The sequence below is a fragment of the Plectropomus leopardus genome, chromosome 12 (assembly GCF_026936395.1).
Source record: "Plectropomus leopardus strain MGB_pleo_1.0 chromosome 12, ASM2693639v1, whole genome shotgun sequence".
Classification (NCBI taxonomy): domain Eukaryota; kingdom Metazoa; phylum Chordata; class Actinopteri; order Perciformes; family Serranidae; genus Plectropomus; species Plectropomus leopardus.
Window position 1 is genome coordinate 24,052,922 of NC_142187.1, and position 17,826 is coordinate 24,070,747.

The window sequence follows — 17,826 nt, forward strand, 5'->3', positions numbered from 1 at the left end:
CTTTTAGGACGTCTCCGTCTTGGCTTTTTGGAGCCAGACATGACCATTTGGAAGAGAGGCTGGTGTTGCGGAGGAGCGAGGGGTTGATCTGACATATACGTAGACTGTGGTGACACTGCAGACTGTCACTTAAAGCAACTACACAATTATTTTGGGCAACTGAATGGGGAATTAGCTAAGGAGTACCAAACAGTTTTTGTACCAGACTGTAAACAGGTTATTCTTGCTCCAGAGTGTAGCATTTTAAAATGGGAGGGGGTCTATGAGGACTGACTCTCTTGTGAAACAAGCCTCAAGTAACAATTCAAGGAATGGCGGTTTTTTGTACTGTCTCGCCAACTTCAGTTTTCAGCCCCCGCAGGATGCCGTTCAGTGTTAACTAAACACTTCATTTCTTTCTGCCCACTGTAAACTCATGGATATGTATGTGCATTTTTTCTGACACCCTCAGCTGTACTATATGTCATCAAACTTCAAACAACAGTAATAAAAAGAAACATACTCCCATTTAAGACACGATTTCAGTTTAATGGATGTGTACACACTTCACAAATACATGCTGAATTTGAAATTGTTAACTTCTTTAGCTAGAACTGTGTGTTCAACAAAAAATAACATTCTAACAACATTTTATCAACTTAGGCAGCATTAGGTAGGTAATGTATTACTTTCAGTTAGTGAACCTTCACAGAAGGTGTTTAAATGCTAACTTTGTTTTGTGGAAAAAGCATCTACAGTAGCACGAATATGCAGCTAGAGTGAAAAAAAAAGTTTAAAAAAGTTATTTCTCTGTATATCTAGTTCAAGCTTTACTGACTGATAAAGCACATGAACACATAGACATGCAACAAAGAACTACAATATCACATTTAGCTGATAAGACATAAACTGTGTTGGTTTGTTCTACAGTAAAAATATGTTTTCTTTCTCAACATGAGGACAAAGCAGGATGAAACACAAGTAGGATGGAAATATGGGTAGATCTGACCACACAAGCCCTTTCAATGGAACTATGATAGCTTCATGTGTAATCTATGTTTAAATAAATACAATTATAAAGTGCACATACTATAGCTCATGATACCAACAGCACAAATGCCATTCTGTCCATACATACAATTCAGTGGAGTCTATTGCTAAGATATAAGAAAATCAGAATCTTAAATCTACAGTTCAGCAGTTATTTACAGCCCAGAAAAAAATGGATAAGAGAGGAGAAATGCAATACATATTATTACAGTCACATAGTCATGCTGTAGGCTTCATACAAAAGCAATGAGCAAATACCAGCACATCGTATTTGGTTAGAGATAGATGAGAGTGGCTCAATAAGTGGATTTTTCAAAGTGAAGTGCAGTGTGCACATTTCAAGGCAAAGGTGCCACATACAATCAAACTCCTATATGATGATACATGCCTAATGAAAGTGGGTCAGATTATGACATTAGCACTGTTTTGAAATGCCATTTATATAATACGACGTGATGAAGAGGATTGTTTCTCTTGCGTTACAGCCACAAGGTGTACATTATTCAGCAAAAAGGTCATGAATGATGAATGGTGAGACTGCCATTTTTAATTAAACAAAGCTGTTTTTGCCTGTATATTGTTTTGCATATTGCTTACATTAACATTATAACAGTGGATCACATGTCAAGACAAGGTGTGTGGGGTCGCCAGAATTTCAGCCCATGCCACACGGTGCATGGGCTGAAAATAAATTTCATTTACATAGACAGGAGGGTTGGTCCAAGCAGCCACAGCTGAAGCCATCACATTATTGTTGCCCTAAAAAAGACATTGTTCTGTTAGTGGCGTAATTCACTTTCAGAAGACCACAGTTGCTGTGTATACTGTAACAGGCAGGAACTGAGTCTCTCGTTTCTGCAGTGCTCCCCCGCACAAAATTTGAGACATGCTTCCCCCTTGTGGATGTTTTGAAATTGTTCCTGTGATGGTTAAATGTTTGAAGTGATAATCTCTTTTTATTAATATGAAAAATATAACTAGTCAAACAGAATAACTTTATTTTCCCCCCTTTTTGTGAAAAGAGGAAGAAAAGAATAAAACAGACCAACCTCAACTATCAGTCGTGGGCACACATGATGATCGCCGTGATCTGCACATAGTTTTCTGTGAAATAAAGCAAAAACACACAAAATGATGAGTCAGAGCAAATGTATAGCCATTGCTGGGGAGTAGTGAACTGCATGTAATCAAACTAGTAGTTAAACTACATTTTGGGTTACATTTCGTATTTGCATGGTATTGGGGTGTATGTAGAAAATGGATAGCAATTTATATATACATACATACATACATGCATATATAAATATATAAAAAGGGTATAAGGGTATAAATAAATGTGTACTTCCCTGTTGTGGACACTGTGTGTCAAACTATATGTTTGAAGCCATCTAGTGGTAGTTTATATTAGCAGTCCTTAAAACAGGAAGTAGTTGTTGTGACACAGGAAGTAGTGCCAGTATTGCCATGTGGCAGCCATTTGAGGATCTTTCCACAATCCTGCTGCATCCATTATGAGATAACTTGTTAGATGCATTGTCTGTAAGTTGTTTATTATCAGTGCATGGGTGGGGGAAACTATATATTTTAGGTATTCTTGTAGAAATGTTTATTTGTTGTGATTTAAATTATGCTATGTGGCCGCAGCTAAACATACATGCTAAGTTATATCTTTAGTTATTGTTATATTTATGTGTTATCACACATTTGCTCAGTGTAAAGTTTATATTTGATGTGTAACATCTAGTATTTCATATATGTAATGTAAATGTAACGTAATGTTATTTTATGTTGCAGTTTTACAAAAAAGGGAAATACCCAAGTAAACTTTGAAACAGAACCCTGGTTCTCCTGGAGTTATTTGAGTAGCCTACATGTTTAAGCTGACTGGATAGTTGGACACAGGGAGCTTTAGCGAGGCTTGAGTATTTGTTTAGACGGATATAAAGGCTTTTTATTGGAAGTCTTTTTTGTGTTTTTGCTTTTGCTCATTGCACTTGGTTGTAAGGTTTGTTTGCTTTTATTTGTCTTATTTGTTTTGTTTTTTTATATGTTTGAAATAAAGATTCATTCATTCATTGAGTTCAAGTACAAATCATGTCATATTTGCAAAGTGATTCAAGTAGTCAAATTACACATTTTGGCCATTTTTGTGCAGTTAAGCATTAAAATATACAAACTGTGGGGCAATAAAAAGAAAGGAAGTATTTGTTATTTCTATTTTACCATTGCCTCTTTACTGTAACTGAACCCCCTTTGACCACAAGTAGTTATAGGGATTAATTATTGTTATTCATTACAAACAAATGTTCAGAGAAGTTGTTGCATGCTATTTCAGACGTTACCTTACCTCAGGAATCTTGCTTGGTGTAATACCTCCACCTGAACTTAGTTTCTGAAGCTAGGTGTCTGACTGATGAACATTGTATACAAAACCAAAACTGACATACTTTATCATGAATAATGTTTTTTGGTTTATGACCTGAACATGTGAGCACTTTTTGTAATAAACCTGAGTGTCATTTTTTGCTGGCATGCGATGTCTTTGTAATATATTTTGTTCTGATTTCATATCCCATGTTCATTGTCAATTTGATCAGTTTTTACAAAGAAGTTTGAACCACTGTTTCTAAGAAGCTTTAGTTAACCATACTACATTTCCTCCGTGTAGTTCAACTTCTTCCAGTATGATGTGATTGGTAGTTCTCAAACCTGTGCATATTTTCTTTCTGAAGCCTCTCTACAACATCTAAGAAAAACTTTAAAATGTAGGACTGTTATGTATGAGCTTCAGAAAGTGCAACACATTTTTTAAAGTTGAATTTTAATACTTTTAATACTAAGTTTCTTAAGTAAAAGGTATTTTGTAGAATTACGTTTTTTAACATCAGCAACCCTATGCAGTCTCTTGTTTATGATAAATGCAAGTGAGGACTGTGTATTCTACCTTTGTATAAAGGCGATGATGAAGGACTGGGTCAGCTAGCCAAGGATGTTTCAAGGCCTCAGACGCCCCCATCCTCCAACTGATGACAAACACAATGACACATAAATATTATGTTACAAATCACCACACAGGCATACGCAGAGGGACAGTGATACAGAATGAGATGATGGATACCTTTTGTTTACCATGAGGAGTCTGGAGATGAAGTCTTTGGCTTCTTCTGACGTATCTACAAACTCTTGTTCCTCAAAGCTCCATTTACAGGCCAAGATGTTGTTTAGAGTCTCGTTGTCATCATCGCCGAGGAAAGGACAAAGACCGCTCAGACTAACAAAAGAGGCACACAATCATTAGTTATTAGGTTGTGCGTTAGTGTGGATATGTCAGTGTTTACTTACAGCATGTAGGTGATGACGCCAAGGCTCCACATGTCTGTGTTGAAAGACACAAAGTCGTAGTTGATGACTTCAGGAGCGAGAAACTCTGGTGTGCCAAAATTCACTCGCAGTTTCTCACGTGGTTTATATCTATGTAAGAAAAGGCATTATCATTTAGTATGATTACATTGAAAAATAATAAAAGCAGATGTAAATGCTGGTACTGAACTTACATCCTAGCAAGGCCGAAGTCAATGATTTTGATTTTATTTGCAACTGGGTCCACACACAGAATGTTTTCTGGCTGAAATTTCAAGAAAATGACAGATAAAACACCAAGAATGCTGTAAAGTTAGTTTGCAACTTCAATAACAATACGTTTAGTCTTTTTTGCTGAAACTGTCTCCACATCTTGACAATTATACATGAAACAAAAAATCAGTGGGAAAAAATCATATTCCTTAGCGTCCCTCTAGTGCTCCTTATGGCATTTGCAATATGTTGTTTTCAAAAACATATTTTAGTGTACTGTTTAGCTGTAACATGAGAAAATCGGTGGGCGGTGCTTAGTTTTGGCTCATCATGTGCAGTTGATTCTCACTAACACCATTATAAGTACTACAAAGAGGGAAAGAATTTTTTTTTTTTTTCACAGATTATGTTTCATGTGTGCTACTGTGGATATGTTTAAAGTATCAGCAAATATAAATGACTTGGTTACCTTTAAATCCAAATGTAGAATGTACATTTTGTGCATGTGCTGCAAGCCCTCACAGATCTGCCTGATGAACACAACAGCATCGAGCTCCATTAACTTGTAGTTTTCATCAATGATCCTGTCAAACAGCTCCCCTCCACCAACACTATTAGAGACAAATGCATAAAACACATCACTCAAACACCCTAAATTTAATGCATTTTTACAGCTAAAAAAAATATTATTTTAACATATTAATCCACATTATCAAGACTACGTTTGTCAAACAAACTTAACCAAAATTCTACTGAACATTACTGAAGTATCTTGTAGAAGTTTAAAGTCTATGAAGGACAATTATTTGATGTTTTTAAAGGAATTAGCACATGCCGAAAATACGAAAGAAGGAGCATACTATTCAAGTACAAGGATGATGTCATTTCTTGACTCATAAGCTGCATAGAGCTGGATCAGGCTGGCATGGTCCAGATTATTCATGACCTGGATCTCATTCTTCACCACCTCCTACCAAAAACACAGGCGTAGACAGACAGGCAGATGCAGTGCCAGACAAACAGATACGAATGCAGACAAACACAGACAAGCGAGCACACACGGACACGATGAGAGGTTTCAGCTGTTCCCTGCTATGAGACAATGCATCTTATCTTCTAGGTCAAATATTTCTCACCTAGGGGAGAAGTATTCCCTTTGCTTCTGTTCCAAATGGCCTTGTAGTGGACTAGTATGTACTGAAAATTGTAACTGGGCCCCGTTGCTTTTTATATCATGTGGCGTGGCTCTTACTGTAGTAACAACAATACTATTTCACCATGATGAACATTAGGTGCAGTACCTTTTCTTTCAGAGTCCTGGCTTTGATGACCTTCGCTGCCAAAGTGAGACCAGAGGAGTTTTCAACACATTTGTGCACCTGGCCGAAACGACCCCTTAAAGAGAGAGAAAGAAAAAAAAACCCATACATTTATAGTTACAAAGAAACAGATGCAAACTCTGTCACGTCAAACAACATATTCTCCTCCCAACGCATCAAATATTGCTGCTTGGTCGTTCTTGTCCTTCACGACTACATATGACAACTAGGTATCCTCCTGTGTCTGTTGTTGACGTTCCAGGACGGCGTGTCAGTTTATGCTTGGTAAATGCATGGCATTTTTTCAAAATGCACGTTGGTTTTCACAGGAAATGTAGTTTCTGCTTGTTAGATGTATACTGTCTTTATCAAAGTAAACTGACAATGTTGGTAAAACACCTCGTTTTTACCATGTGCAACACAAGAACGTGGTGAGGTTTAGGCAACAAAAGCACATGGTTAGTTTTGGAAGAAAAACATCATGGTTTGGCTTAACATTCATATGGGAAGCAAACAGCAGGCTACTGAGTGAAAGCCCAGATCCCACATCCACCTACTCTGAAGGCACTTTCCAGCTCCTTATACTACATTATTACCAGCCGTGTTTATAAACTGACGTGTCCTGGTGGCGTATCATACAACCACAAAAGGTGTCAGTGTCGCCGAAATCACTGATCAAGCAGCGGTATTTGACAACTTTGGTATGAGAATGGGCTGCCTCAAATTGTTCATCCTAGCAGAGGTGGGACCAAGTCATTGTGTTGCTCGTCACATGTCAAGACAAGGAAGTCCCAAATCAGGGCTATAAGTCCCAAGTCAAGTGTCAAGTCTTAAACTTTGAGTTTCGAGTCCTAAACCTCAAGTGTTTATGGACTTGATATATATATATATATATATATATATATGTGTGTGTGTGTGTGTGTGTGTGTGTGTGTGTAGGGGAGTCAATACAAATAGAGGAGCGCTAATACTAAATATATATATGAGAAACACTCCAGGAAGTTAAGGGAAACATACAGATTTGCTGCAAACTTTTAAGTTTTTAATCTTTGGGCTTGGGGAAAGGTACCAAGTATTTTCAAGACAAAATGCTCAAGTCCGAGGAAATCACAAGTCATTGGTGTAAAAGTCCATGTCAAGTTGCAATATTTTGTCAAGTAAAGCCTTATGTCATCATATCCACACCTCTGCATCTCAGCAGTCCAGACACAGTTGAGAGACAGGAATGAGACTGTGTTTTATGTTTCCATGACAAATCAAAAACTGATCTTGCGTGAGACAGGGAGGTTTTAGGACAGTGTTGAGTTTAATCTGTTATTTCATTAAATCTGAGCTGGGCTGTGTCTCCTTTTTGAAGACTTGGATTAACACTTAGTGATTAGCTACCAGCTGGCACCAGGGATACAGTTTCACATACCACTCAGTCCCGAAGTAAAAATAACTGCCGTGACTCTGGAGTTATGAACCAGGGGAGAGAGCGAGGGTTACGTTATAAGGCCTTATGGGAACCTCACTGCCTTTGATCTCTGATAGATCAACTGGTCGTCAATAGCTTTCATTTTTTACATGACAGAGAAATTTGAAAAGTGCTCACCCGCCCAGGACCTCCTGCCAGTTGATGGTGTAGAAGTTGATGATCTGGTTGGGCTTGGCAGAAACAATGCGGTGATTAAAGGGAGCCACCGGAGGAAGACTGGTGTCTAAAGTAAGATGGGGGACCCCAGAAAAGATATAATCTGTTTTAATAAGTTATGAGGAATGTGAGAACACAGGAGCTTCATTGTTAATTAACTACACTAAGGCTTTTGAAAGGGTGCATGGCTGCTATAATCAAGTTAGCACATTGTGCATTAACATGCTATGATAAACATCAACCACAGGCGCAGTTGTTGTTTAAATATCACAGAGGAGTAACAACGCTTTGGTAAAACACATCCTCTAGTCATATACTGCCAGGGTCTTCTTTTACTTCCACTGTTATGTTGGACCTACTTAGTATTTGAGGCGAGTTCAAAAAAATATATATTACTAGATTGTGTGGGATTTTCTGTTGTTGTTTTTTACAACACATAACATTAATATTTTCTTGTTTTTAATAATTGTGACAAAGAAATTATGCAGGATGTTTTACAGTTTTAAAAAAACTTCATCATCTTGTCACAATGAGATTTGCTATTCAGGGGATTATTGACAGATTCTTAAAGTATGGCAGCCTTTTATCACACGCTTTGTGAGACAATTGTGTATGTATTCATCATCTGTCAAATCAGTGCAAAATGTAACTTTGTTACTTTAACGCATGTTAGTGTTGTCTATCTTATCGTCTCTTGGTTGTTTAAAAAAATATTATTTCAGATTTTATTTATTTATTTATTTATTTACTTATTTATCTTTGCACAAGTAGGAATATTGTGATTACTTCATATTGATACTGAGAATTGAAAGCCAAATTAATAAATTGGTTATTTTAAAAAATCAACTAAAAAATCAGCGTGTCTGTGCTCTCTGGTGCACAAACTATGGAATTACAACAATGTAACTAAATAAACCTGCTTTCAAATTTACACTGCAGCTCCTTGCAATGTATCAGCCATCATATACACCAAAACAATATATAACCTAACTGTAATACCTTAATATTGGTTGATGTATCAATAGATAGTATTTAAAGATGGATGACACGACAGCATCATTTTTGCGGAGCATCTTGATCTTGATTGTCCCCTGCTGGCTGGCTGCAGTATTTGTCATAAATCCTGCGTAGTTCTTATCATGCTGATGTTTGTTGTAGTGTTGTTTAACTAGCTTTCTGCTATAAAAAGGGGGTGTGGTGAAATGATTGACAGTTCTGTGTGCCAATCGAAGTGTTCGCAATTGAGTTGCCGTCACCGATGCATGATGGCATTGCCCATATCCAGATTATTTTGGCTTCATTTTTGTATTGCCCATCTTTATATGCAGTCTATATCGGTCTAGTGTTAATATCAAGTTATTAAAAAAAACAGCTATAGACTATTTAGGTATTATAATTCAATTACACAGAAATTAGGCCCCCAACAAGAGAATCTCCAATAGCCTCCAGCATGCAGATTTTGTAATTAACTTTTTCTGCTACTGCCTTAAAATGGGTTACAAAAGCTCAATTATTCAAAGTTTCAACATCCTACCATGATTAGTGTCGAGGAGCCCTGACTTACCAATAAAGTACCGCTCTGCTTCTTCATCTTCCTCGTTTTCTGCATCGTTTTCTGCCTCGTTTTCCTTTCTCGCCCTCTCCACTCTTTCTTTTAGGTCTAAGTGGAATTCAACTCCATCTGACTTGAAAACGGCCCAGCCATCAGACTCAAGCTGCTGTTCGTCCTCCTCGTTGTCTTCCTTCTTCTCCTTCCCCTTTACCTCCACCGCCTGGCTCTTTGTGTGGTCCTCCACTACAAAGTGTTCCTTGGTCACACAGAACTTGGTACTCGTGCTGCGGACCTCTAAAATCTGGTCCTGCTCAGCCTCTGGGGAGGCATCTTTGTGGTCATCATCGCTGAAAGAAAGTTGTGATGTTTATTTATTTAGGGGGTTATGCAGTCAAAACCACCATAGAGCTAATAGAACAGTGGCCAAGCGCCACGGAGAAGAAAATGGAGAAAGTGTCAAAAAAGAAGCCTATTAATGAGATTGTTTAAAAAAAACACAGTTCAGACAGAGGATCTCCAAAAAAAGTTCCCAACAATATCAGGACAACTGCTGATCTCTGAATTAATTTCATAAGAAATAATCTGCAAATTTTCAAACACAATCTCAATATTTGGATTAATTGTACAGTTTATTAATTGTTCTGTACTGTTATTTTTATACATTAAATATAATATGAAATATCTATAAAATAGGTTACTCATCGCCTGATATCAGACTGAATTGTTAACTTGTTACACTCTTATTTTTGTCAACACAGTCAGCTTCTCTGTGATGTAATCTTAACCATATTCATCCAGATTACAAATCCTAAATATCAAACAAAAGAAAGAAATAATGTCTATCATTTAATATCATTTATCATTTAATTTTAGGTAAGCAAAAGAAAGGCAGCATGCTCAAATCAAATGTTTGGTGTTTTTTCATTCAAACATACTAAATTTAGTAGATGATTAGCAAAATAGCTGAGGACTACTTTTCCGTTGATGGATTAACTGATTTATTGACAAATCATGGCAGCTCTTTAAACATAACCTACCTTGTAGTAATCTTCACTTTTTCATCCTCACGGGCAGCAGGTAACTCTGGGGCTTTGGCTGCTTCTTTATCAGGAGATGTAACCTCTTTCTCCTTTTCCTCTGGGAGCTTTTCTTTCTTTTTCTCTTTCACTTTATCAAGCTTTGGTTCCTTCTCTGTAACCGCTGCCTCATGCACCTTTTCTCCACCCTCTTCCTCACTAGCTGCCTCAGCAACCTCATCTTTCTTAACCACAGCTGCTTGGGAATCTTCACGCAGGTAGTCCACCAAGTTTTGAGTAGAGGTGTCTGGTTGTTGATCTTTTGGAGACACTCCAGCCTCCAGGTCCAGATATCCAGGGGTGAGCTGCTGACCTGACTTCTCCGCATTCTCCTTGTTGAGCTTCTGCACCTCTTCCAGAAGCAATGCCTGCTTCTTTAGGGAGATATTTTCTACAAAAAGTCCAAACAGGTTTTGGATTTAATCACTCACAACTTCTTCAACACTGTGCAAGGTTACAATGTATACATCATGCAGGGACTAAATATTTCACTTTGACCTTCTGAGCTTGGTTTCTGTGTCACAGCGTAAATGCTGGTCGGGCATAGCTGTACATGTAATGCAATATCACTCTGGCACAGTAACATACTTATAAAAAGTCTGAGGGCAAATGTTTTTATTTACATTTAGCCGCTGTGTCTCGTTAATTATTTTACAAGGACAACTGCGTTTAAGCACAGTCATACTTTTGTATGATAAAAGATCCAGTATGTAGTATTCAGGGAAATATATTGGCGAAAATGAAAAGCAGATTAAAAAAATGTTTTCTTTAGTATATAATCACAAAAATAGGAATCGTTGTGTTTTTGTTACCTTAGAATGAGCCGTTTATATCTACATAGTGAGCGGCTCCTCTTCCTTGGCGTCCGCCATGTTACATCACCATGTTTCTAAAGTAGCCCAGAATGAACAAACCAAATTACGGCCATTTGTGTTTTCACATTGGCCACTGCAGTTAGCAGCGTCAGAAATACATAGATATTTTTATTTATTTATTTATTTTCCATTAAAACTGCTTTATTCTGTTTTTTTATCAGTTTAAATCCGGTTGTTTTTGAGAGACCTCTACAGAAAATGCAGCTCCTGGTAAAAAAAAAAGAATCCTAAGTTATTAGAGAAAAAGAGTGAGCACACATTAGCACTTGCAGGGCTGGCAGCTGGTCTCCAACACCAACAGCATCAGAGAAACACTGATTTGTCAGACTGTAATGCACGCAAATTCATACATATCTAACTATCTTGAAAGGCTGAGATAACATGACCAAGGAAACAAGGAAGCAGTGCTGAGTGGTCCTGTAAGGACACAGGTTGGGGTGACGGTGGGTCACAAAAGTCCAGGCCCTCCCCGGGACTTACCCATGGAGATGCGTGTTCAGAACTGTGTGGACTTTGTTTCATTTTAAGCTTCGTCCTCACCATGTTTCTTTTCCTAAACCTAACCATAGTGACTACTAACCTACACCTAAATAAACCCAATCATGTTTGTTTTCCTAAACCCAACTATGGCAACTTTTAATTGCCTAAATCTAACCTCCATAAATGTATATTAATTACATAACTGTACATTAAGAACGTAACTTAATTCATGGGGCACTAATTCGTTTGATATCATATGAACTGTTTGGTGTGCATTTTCATAGGATATCATACCGCCCATTCAATAAGAATACATCGGAAATGTACCGCGAAATTTCTTAAATCGGCATCTTCAGCATCCTAGAGACCACTCCATATAATTTGGCTCTTGGTAAAAACCTCCTGAACAAAGAACAACGAAGGAAATCCAACTGGGAAAAGTTCCAGCTGGTTGCAATCTGTGATCCTCACTGCTACTAAATCCCCCTAAATCTCACTCACCGCTCCTTTAACAGTTTGTTGATCTCAGTACCTGCTGCGTCTGGAGGCTTCATCTTCTTTTGAGCTTTCAGACCCTTAGGGCTCAAAGAGGGCTTATCCGCCCCATCTTTACCTTTGTGGTCTTTCAACTGTGAAATACAAATAAAAAGCAGTCAAAAGAGAAATCTGGACAATGTACTGAAATTCAATTTTTACATTCTCAAATAAATTATCTTAAATTATCAGTCTCAAATAAAAATGTGATATTACAGGAAGATTTTGATTTCTAGAATTATTAGAAGGTTTTTCTTAACCAGAAGACTGTTTTTTTTATTCAGCCCAGTCGCCAAAAGAAAATGTTGGCATTGTAAATTTCTGCAAACAACGTATATGTTACATTTGTACATTTCATACAAATCAGATCAGTGTATTGGTCATTGGGAAGTGAAGAGGATGGTAGATTGTAGGACACTGATATGAGATGCCTGCTGAGCTGAAAACAAACAAACAGCAAAACTGTCCTGCAGCAGCGTTTTAGCCGCAACCAAACACTGGTGTTTTTAACGACCAGTTACTTTGTGTTCACTAGCGATAGTTTCACGAAGAGTGGATGTATTTTGTTTTTACCAAGACAAAACATGATCTTTTCCTAACTATAACCAAGTGGTTTTGTGCCTAGAACCAACCACACGTTAACCACAACATTGTTAACCGCTAAGTTTCACCATATCCATTACATAATAACATACAAATGTAGTATTGTACAATGCCAGCATTTATTTTGGTGTTTAGGGTGTATTATTCCTGTCTGAAATAAGCACTTTGGCTAGTTCACACAGGTAGGCAAAAAATAAAGGCAGCAATGTGTTTTTTGTAATGTAATGTAATGCAGAACTTTCTTCTTATCATGTTAATCAGCACAATACTATTCACAGTACGGAGGCAGCCCTTTAAGCTAAAACATTAATAACAAAGAGCCAGCCTGAAGCCAGAGCTGCAGAAGCACATACTTACATATTAAAAATTAAAAGAAAAGTTCCTGTATACATCCAGGCTATAAGCACAAGAAACGTACAAATTTTCCACATTTGCGAGAGGCGAGGAAATGCTTTGGTCCATGGAGCTTTATCTTGTGAGAAGGCTTTGGAGAACTGGGCTCACATGCAGGAGTTATCTCTTGATTCCCTTTACTGGCTTTATTAGAGGTAGGTTTCTAGTAAAAAGACAAGATGGCAATGCTTAGTAGGGTTATACGGATAAATGCACATGGAATGGAAGAAATATTGCATGTTAAGAATGAATGAAGAGAGACAGGAGGCTGATATGATGACGTTAGGGTCACATGTAACATGAATAATTGAGTAAAATGATAGCGACACATTGATCTGATGAAGTTAGATGTAAAACACACAACACAACAAATGAATCAAACATCAAATAATTCAATGACCTGACGGGTAAAATCATGACAAAATATAAGCAACACTTCCTCTGTTTTCAGCTCAAAGATTAGCACATTTATTGTATGTCTCCATGCGCAGACTGACTTGTATAATGGCATGCCTTTGATTATTCATAGCAGATGGATGGCCAGCAGAGGGGCGGTGAATTTATAGCTTATCACTTGTCGCACTCAGCAATGGAATGCAATGCTGACCCTGAGCGGAAAATATTACAAGTGACCGTAGGGCTGTTGTTCAAATTTCTCAGCTGAGGAAACTCACTAAACACTCTCCGATCAGGTTAGCATGGAAAAATCTGTCTCGAACCCGGGCTGTTGCACATTTGTTCCCCCCGAATGCTGTCATGAGGGAAACAGCAGAGAGGATATTTCCAGTGCAGTGTTTCCCCAGTGACAGCAGTGTTTTCTGGAGATCAAAACTGTGATTGGGAGATTGGGTAAAGCGTGAGGGGGGCATAGTAACAGCAGTTACTTGTAACATATCTCACACCTCTGGAGGTGGAGGAAGATGAAGCAACCACCTGACAAGAGCTCAAACGACCTCGGAAATTCCCTGAAATGTGAGTCACACGGGACCCATCAGATTGGTATGCCGTCATTAATCATCAGGATATAATACAGCCATAAAATCATGATCCATTTAAGTTGGCTTGAATCCAAGAAGTCATGTCTCAATTTAACACAAGTATGAATTCAAAAAACTGCACTGCTGCACACTGTGCACTGTGACATCAATATTCCTTCAAGTATGCGATACCATGACATCACAACCACTCAGGTGAGTTTGCTCTTGGCTCGTAGGTCAGAGAGGAAAAGAGATCTGACTCCGAGCTCTGCTACTACGCAATTGATAGGAGTGTGGTGATAACGTGCTTTAGGGTGTCTGTAAGTGCAGCTCATGCTCTTGACGCAAAGCAGCACTTAGTGATCTTTATATAGGGTCATACGACTGTGTAATGAATGCAAGAACCTCAGGTTTGATTTGAAGGTGACTTCAGTGTCACAGGGATTAAAAAGTATTTAGTTCATTATTCAAACTTTCATTCAATCATTCATTCAAACTTTAAGAAGTATTTCTCTGGTAAAAAGGTGATCTAGGCTGTCTATGCAGTAGAAAGTCAAAAAATACTTCTGAACGTGGTGCTACAAAGAAAAGGGCTGGGGCATTTGCTTTTGCTCAAGAGGAAGAAAACCTACAACTACCAGAATGCACTGCCCCACACCAGACCAATAAACACTCCCGTGTGTTGGTGATGTAATACAAGCTTGGCCGTTTTTCCTAGACATATATAGCTAGACACACAAGACAAACCCACTAACTCTGCAGTTAGTTGAACTCTGCTACAATGCCTTTTGTTTGTTTGTTTGTTTGTTTGTTTTTAAGTATGAGGCCGAACAGAACAATAATCCACTTAATCCATTGTCTTTATTCATTATACATTATACATGAAGATGTGATTTACCTGATGAGTAAAGAGATGTAACCCTTACCCATACCTTAATCCTAACCATAACTGCCTCTCTTTTAACACTTCATTGCTAGCTAAACGCAGCTTCCCTGGTTGTTTATCATGGACTGATGGTTGTCGAGTCATGTAGCTGCTCCAGCCGCAGCTATAGCTACTCAGTTTTTCCACAGGAAACAATATGGCAGCCAGCTGCAAATGATCTACAGTTTAACTGTAAACAAGTATTTTTCTGAAAACATTTGAGTTGAGAAATAGGCAATGCAGTAACAGAATCTTTGCTCATTATTGACCAGTGCCTCTTCCTTTTAACATTTGATCTCAGTATTTTCAACCTCCATTTTTACAATATAGGAAACAGTATGTTGCATATCCTGTTCACATATTCTAATACTACAGCCAAACAATGCAATAAAATATGTTTCTGAAGATATTTTAGGCAAGAAATAGGCAATACAGTAACAGGATCTTGGTTTGTATTTGATCAGTGCTGCCTAGTTACTGTTTGATCTGAGTTTGGTCTCTCCATCCACTTCTATACTCTCTAAGTGTGTGAGAAACTAGAAATGCAGAATTACAATCTGTAGTTTGAGCAACAGCCCTAGAGCCAGCTAAAATCTAATGGATGCATGTTTGAGCTGAGATATGAGCAGGGAGACCTGGGAGCTGGTAAAATGGAGGGAGGTTTACCACTGTTAATTTATAAACATTACCCACACTATTATGATACAAAGCTGGTTGAAAATAGGAAAAGTATCCCTATAAGACAAAAGTTAAAAGTAGAAAATCCTCATCCTGACAAGTGTGAAGCACAGTGGAGCTACAGTAACCTCACTGGAGTTATATTTACATAAGTACATATTTACTTTGATACTTTTCTGAACTTGCAGCGGTAGTTCCTGCAACACTGCATGCAGTGAGACATTTACTGGAGGCTCTAAATCAAAGGTGCTGTGACAGCACTATCAGCAGGACTCCCAATAAAATTTTATGAAGAGCTATTTTGCGCTGCGGGAAGTGAAGAATCACATAGCATAATGCAAGCTCTTGTTACCTTCTGTTCAACAGAAGCAAGTCAGTGAGACAAGAGAGAAGGTGAGAAAGACTGACTCATCACAAACTGTTGACACCTGACTCTTGGTGAGCTGAAGGGGTTAAAGCCCTTTTAGACCACAAACACTGTAGCTCTGATCCAAAAACAGCATTTCTAAACAGGGCTGCTCACATTTCACCCCTGGCCTCACCTCTCGTGCCCTGCCAGGGGCTCTAAGACTGAGCCTCAAGCCAAGGAGGCCATGTTGCACTCAGCACGAGTAGAGATCCAACAAATATAAATACCAGTTAATTGGGGTTTCCGATGAGATATAAGTGAAATATTTATTGTGCAGCGTCTTATGTAACACTTCAAAATTAGAGTTTATACTGTAATTATTTTACCTTCAATCAGCAGATGGCAAGAGTGTGAACATGCCAAATCCCAGACACTACCTTTACCCGGCCCCATTATATGGGCTATTTAATACACAAGCCAAGTCACAGGCTAGAGAACTGTTGGAGTGGTCAGCTTTACTGCTATGATCATTTTCACATGTTCTGCCAAGAACAACAAGATCTTTGAGAGATCTCATAAGTCATAGCATCTTTTGCACCCCTAGAACAAAACTAGATGTTATACTTAGCCAAACAAACTTTATGTACACTTTTGAGGCAAAATATGAAAACCAATAATCCATAGCAACTAATTAAATCTGGATTATCTCTCTCCAAAATCTACTTTATGCAAAAGCAGCATAATGCAGCATTTTCACATTTTCTGTGCACACCTGAGGAAAAGATATTTGTTGAGTTTCAGCATAATATTTCAGGCTCTTGGTCTCACCTTGTCAAGCTTCTTGTTTATTGTGTCAGTAGATGATTTCCTTTTAAGGGCTTGCTTGCCTTTATTGTCTTTTTGTTTGGAGCCCTTCCGAGCTGCGGGGCCCTTGAACATCAGCTCCATAACCCTGGAACTCTTCACCGTCTCCCCGATGAAGCTGATCACCTGCTGCATGCTGAGGACCAGCTTCTCCATCCCTTCAAGCTTCTGAGCCTGCTGCTCGGACCGCTGGTTCACCACCAACATGATGGTGCTCATCTCCTTGCATATCTGCCTCACTTCTCGCCCCATGACCTGGGTCTGGTTCACCATCTTGGGTGGAAAATGGATCTCCTCCTTGTCAACCTTCAGATTCTCCATATCCTGTTCAATGTCGTCAATGTCTTGGGACATCCCATCTAGTCGGTTGAGGACCTTTTCTTGGATGTTGATGAGCTTGTCCATCTTGTTGCTGAGTGACTCAATCCGATTTTGGATGAGGGTGAAGCTTGCGCTGTCGCCATCTCCGGCTGTGTTCATTACAGAGGAACTCATGGCTTCCAGTGATATAAAAATCACGTTAAGACACCAACTTGAGACAAAAATAGGACTAATAGCGTCCGTGAGACAGACGAAAATACTTTTTCAACAATCGTAGCCAGCTCTACCCTTCAGTGTACCCCGTTGGTGTGCAAACTAAGATACAGAAAAGTGGAACAGAAGTGATTTAAGATCCAAAAAATCACCAGCAAAGCAGATGATAATTTTAAACCTCAAGTAAAGTGAGCTCTGACTAGTATTGAGTCCAAAAAAAAAAAAACAGTTTCTCTGACACTTTTTTCTCTCCGAGGCGCCTGCTTCTCTCCGCACTAGAAATGGTATTAAGAATGGAGTGAGCTGGTGTCTCTAAATGTAAATGGACAGCCTACGTCAGCAGGGGTCAAGTGTTTGGGGTGGGGGCTTGGCACTGCTTTGGCTATGAGACATTTGAGAGCCTTTAAGTGTTAAGCCCACACCGTCACTCCC

General features: G+C 38.6%; 1 protein-coding gene across 2 annotated transcripts; it reads right to left on the bottom strand.

Moving 5' to 3' along the window:
• Positions 1–507: 507 nt before the first annotated feature.
• On the bottom strand, positions 508–17,695 carry LOC121951941 (uncharacterized). 2 transcript variants are annotated; one of them, XM_042498440.2, is made up of 15 exons: positions 16,825–17,695; positions 13,093–13,230; positions 12,070–12,166; positions 10,144–10,573; positions 9,119–9,453; positions 7,516–7,621; positions 5,904–5,997; positions 5,463–5,572; positions 5,072–5,213; positions 4,584–4,654; positions 4,372–4,500; positions 4,148–4,300; positions 3,974–4,052; positions 2,079–2,133; positions 508–1,788 (listed from the first exon to the last, which is right to left on the bottom strand). In XM_042498440.2, the coding sequence occupies exons 1-14, from the start codon at positions 17,353–17,355 to the stop codon at positions 2,080–2,082; spliced, it is 2,469 nt and encodes an 822-aa protein (XP_042354374.1). In that variant the 5' UTR covers positions 17,356–17,695; the 3' UTR covers positions 508–1,788; position 2,079. The 2 variants fall into 2 exon arrangements, with proteins under 2 accessions (XP_042354374.1, XP_042354375.1); XM_042498441.2 differs by lacking the exon at positions 13,093–13,230.
• Between the last annotated feature and the right edge of the window lie 131 nt (positions 17,696–17,826).

What these genes read in the sequence shown, in the direction of transcription:
- LOC121951941 (XM_042498440.2), bottom strand. Translation starts at nt 17,355, where the DNA reads ATGAGTTCCTCTGTAATGAACACAGCCGGAGATGGCGACAGCGCAAGC. An exon ending in TGGCAGGAGGTCCTGGGCGG is followed by an intron (nt 5,998 to 7,515) that starts GTGAGCACTTTT and finishes TCTCTCTTTAAG; the next exon opens with GGGTCGTTTCGGCCAGGTGC. An exon ending in GGCGTCATCACCTACATGCT is followed by an intron (nt 4,301 to 4,371) that starts GTAAGTAAACAC and finishes CTCTTTTGTTAG; the next exon opens with TCTGAGCGGTCTTTGTCCTT.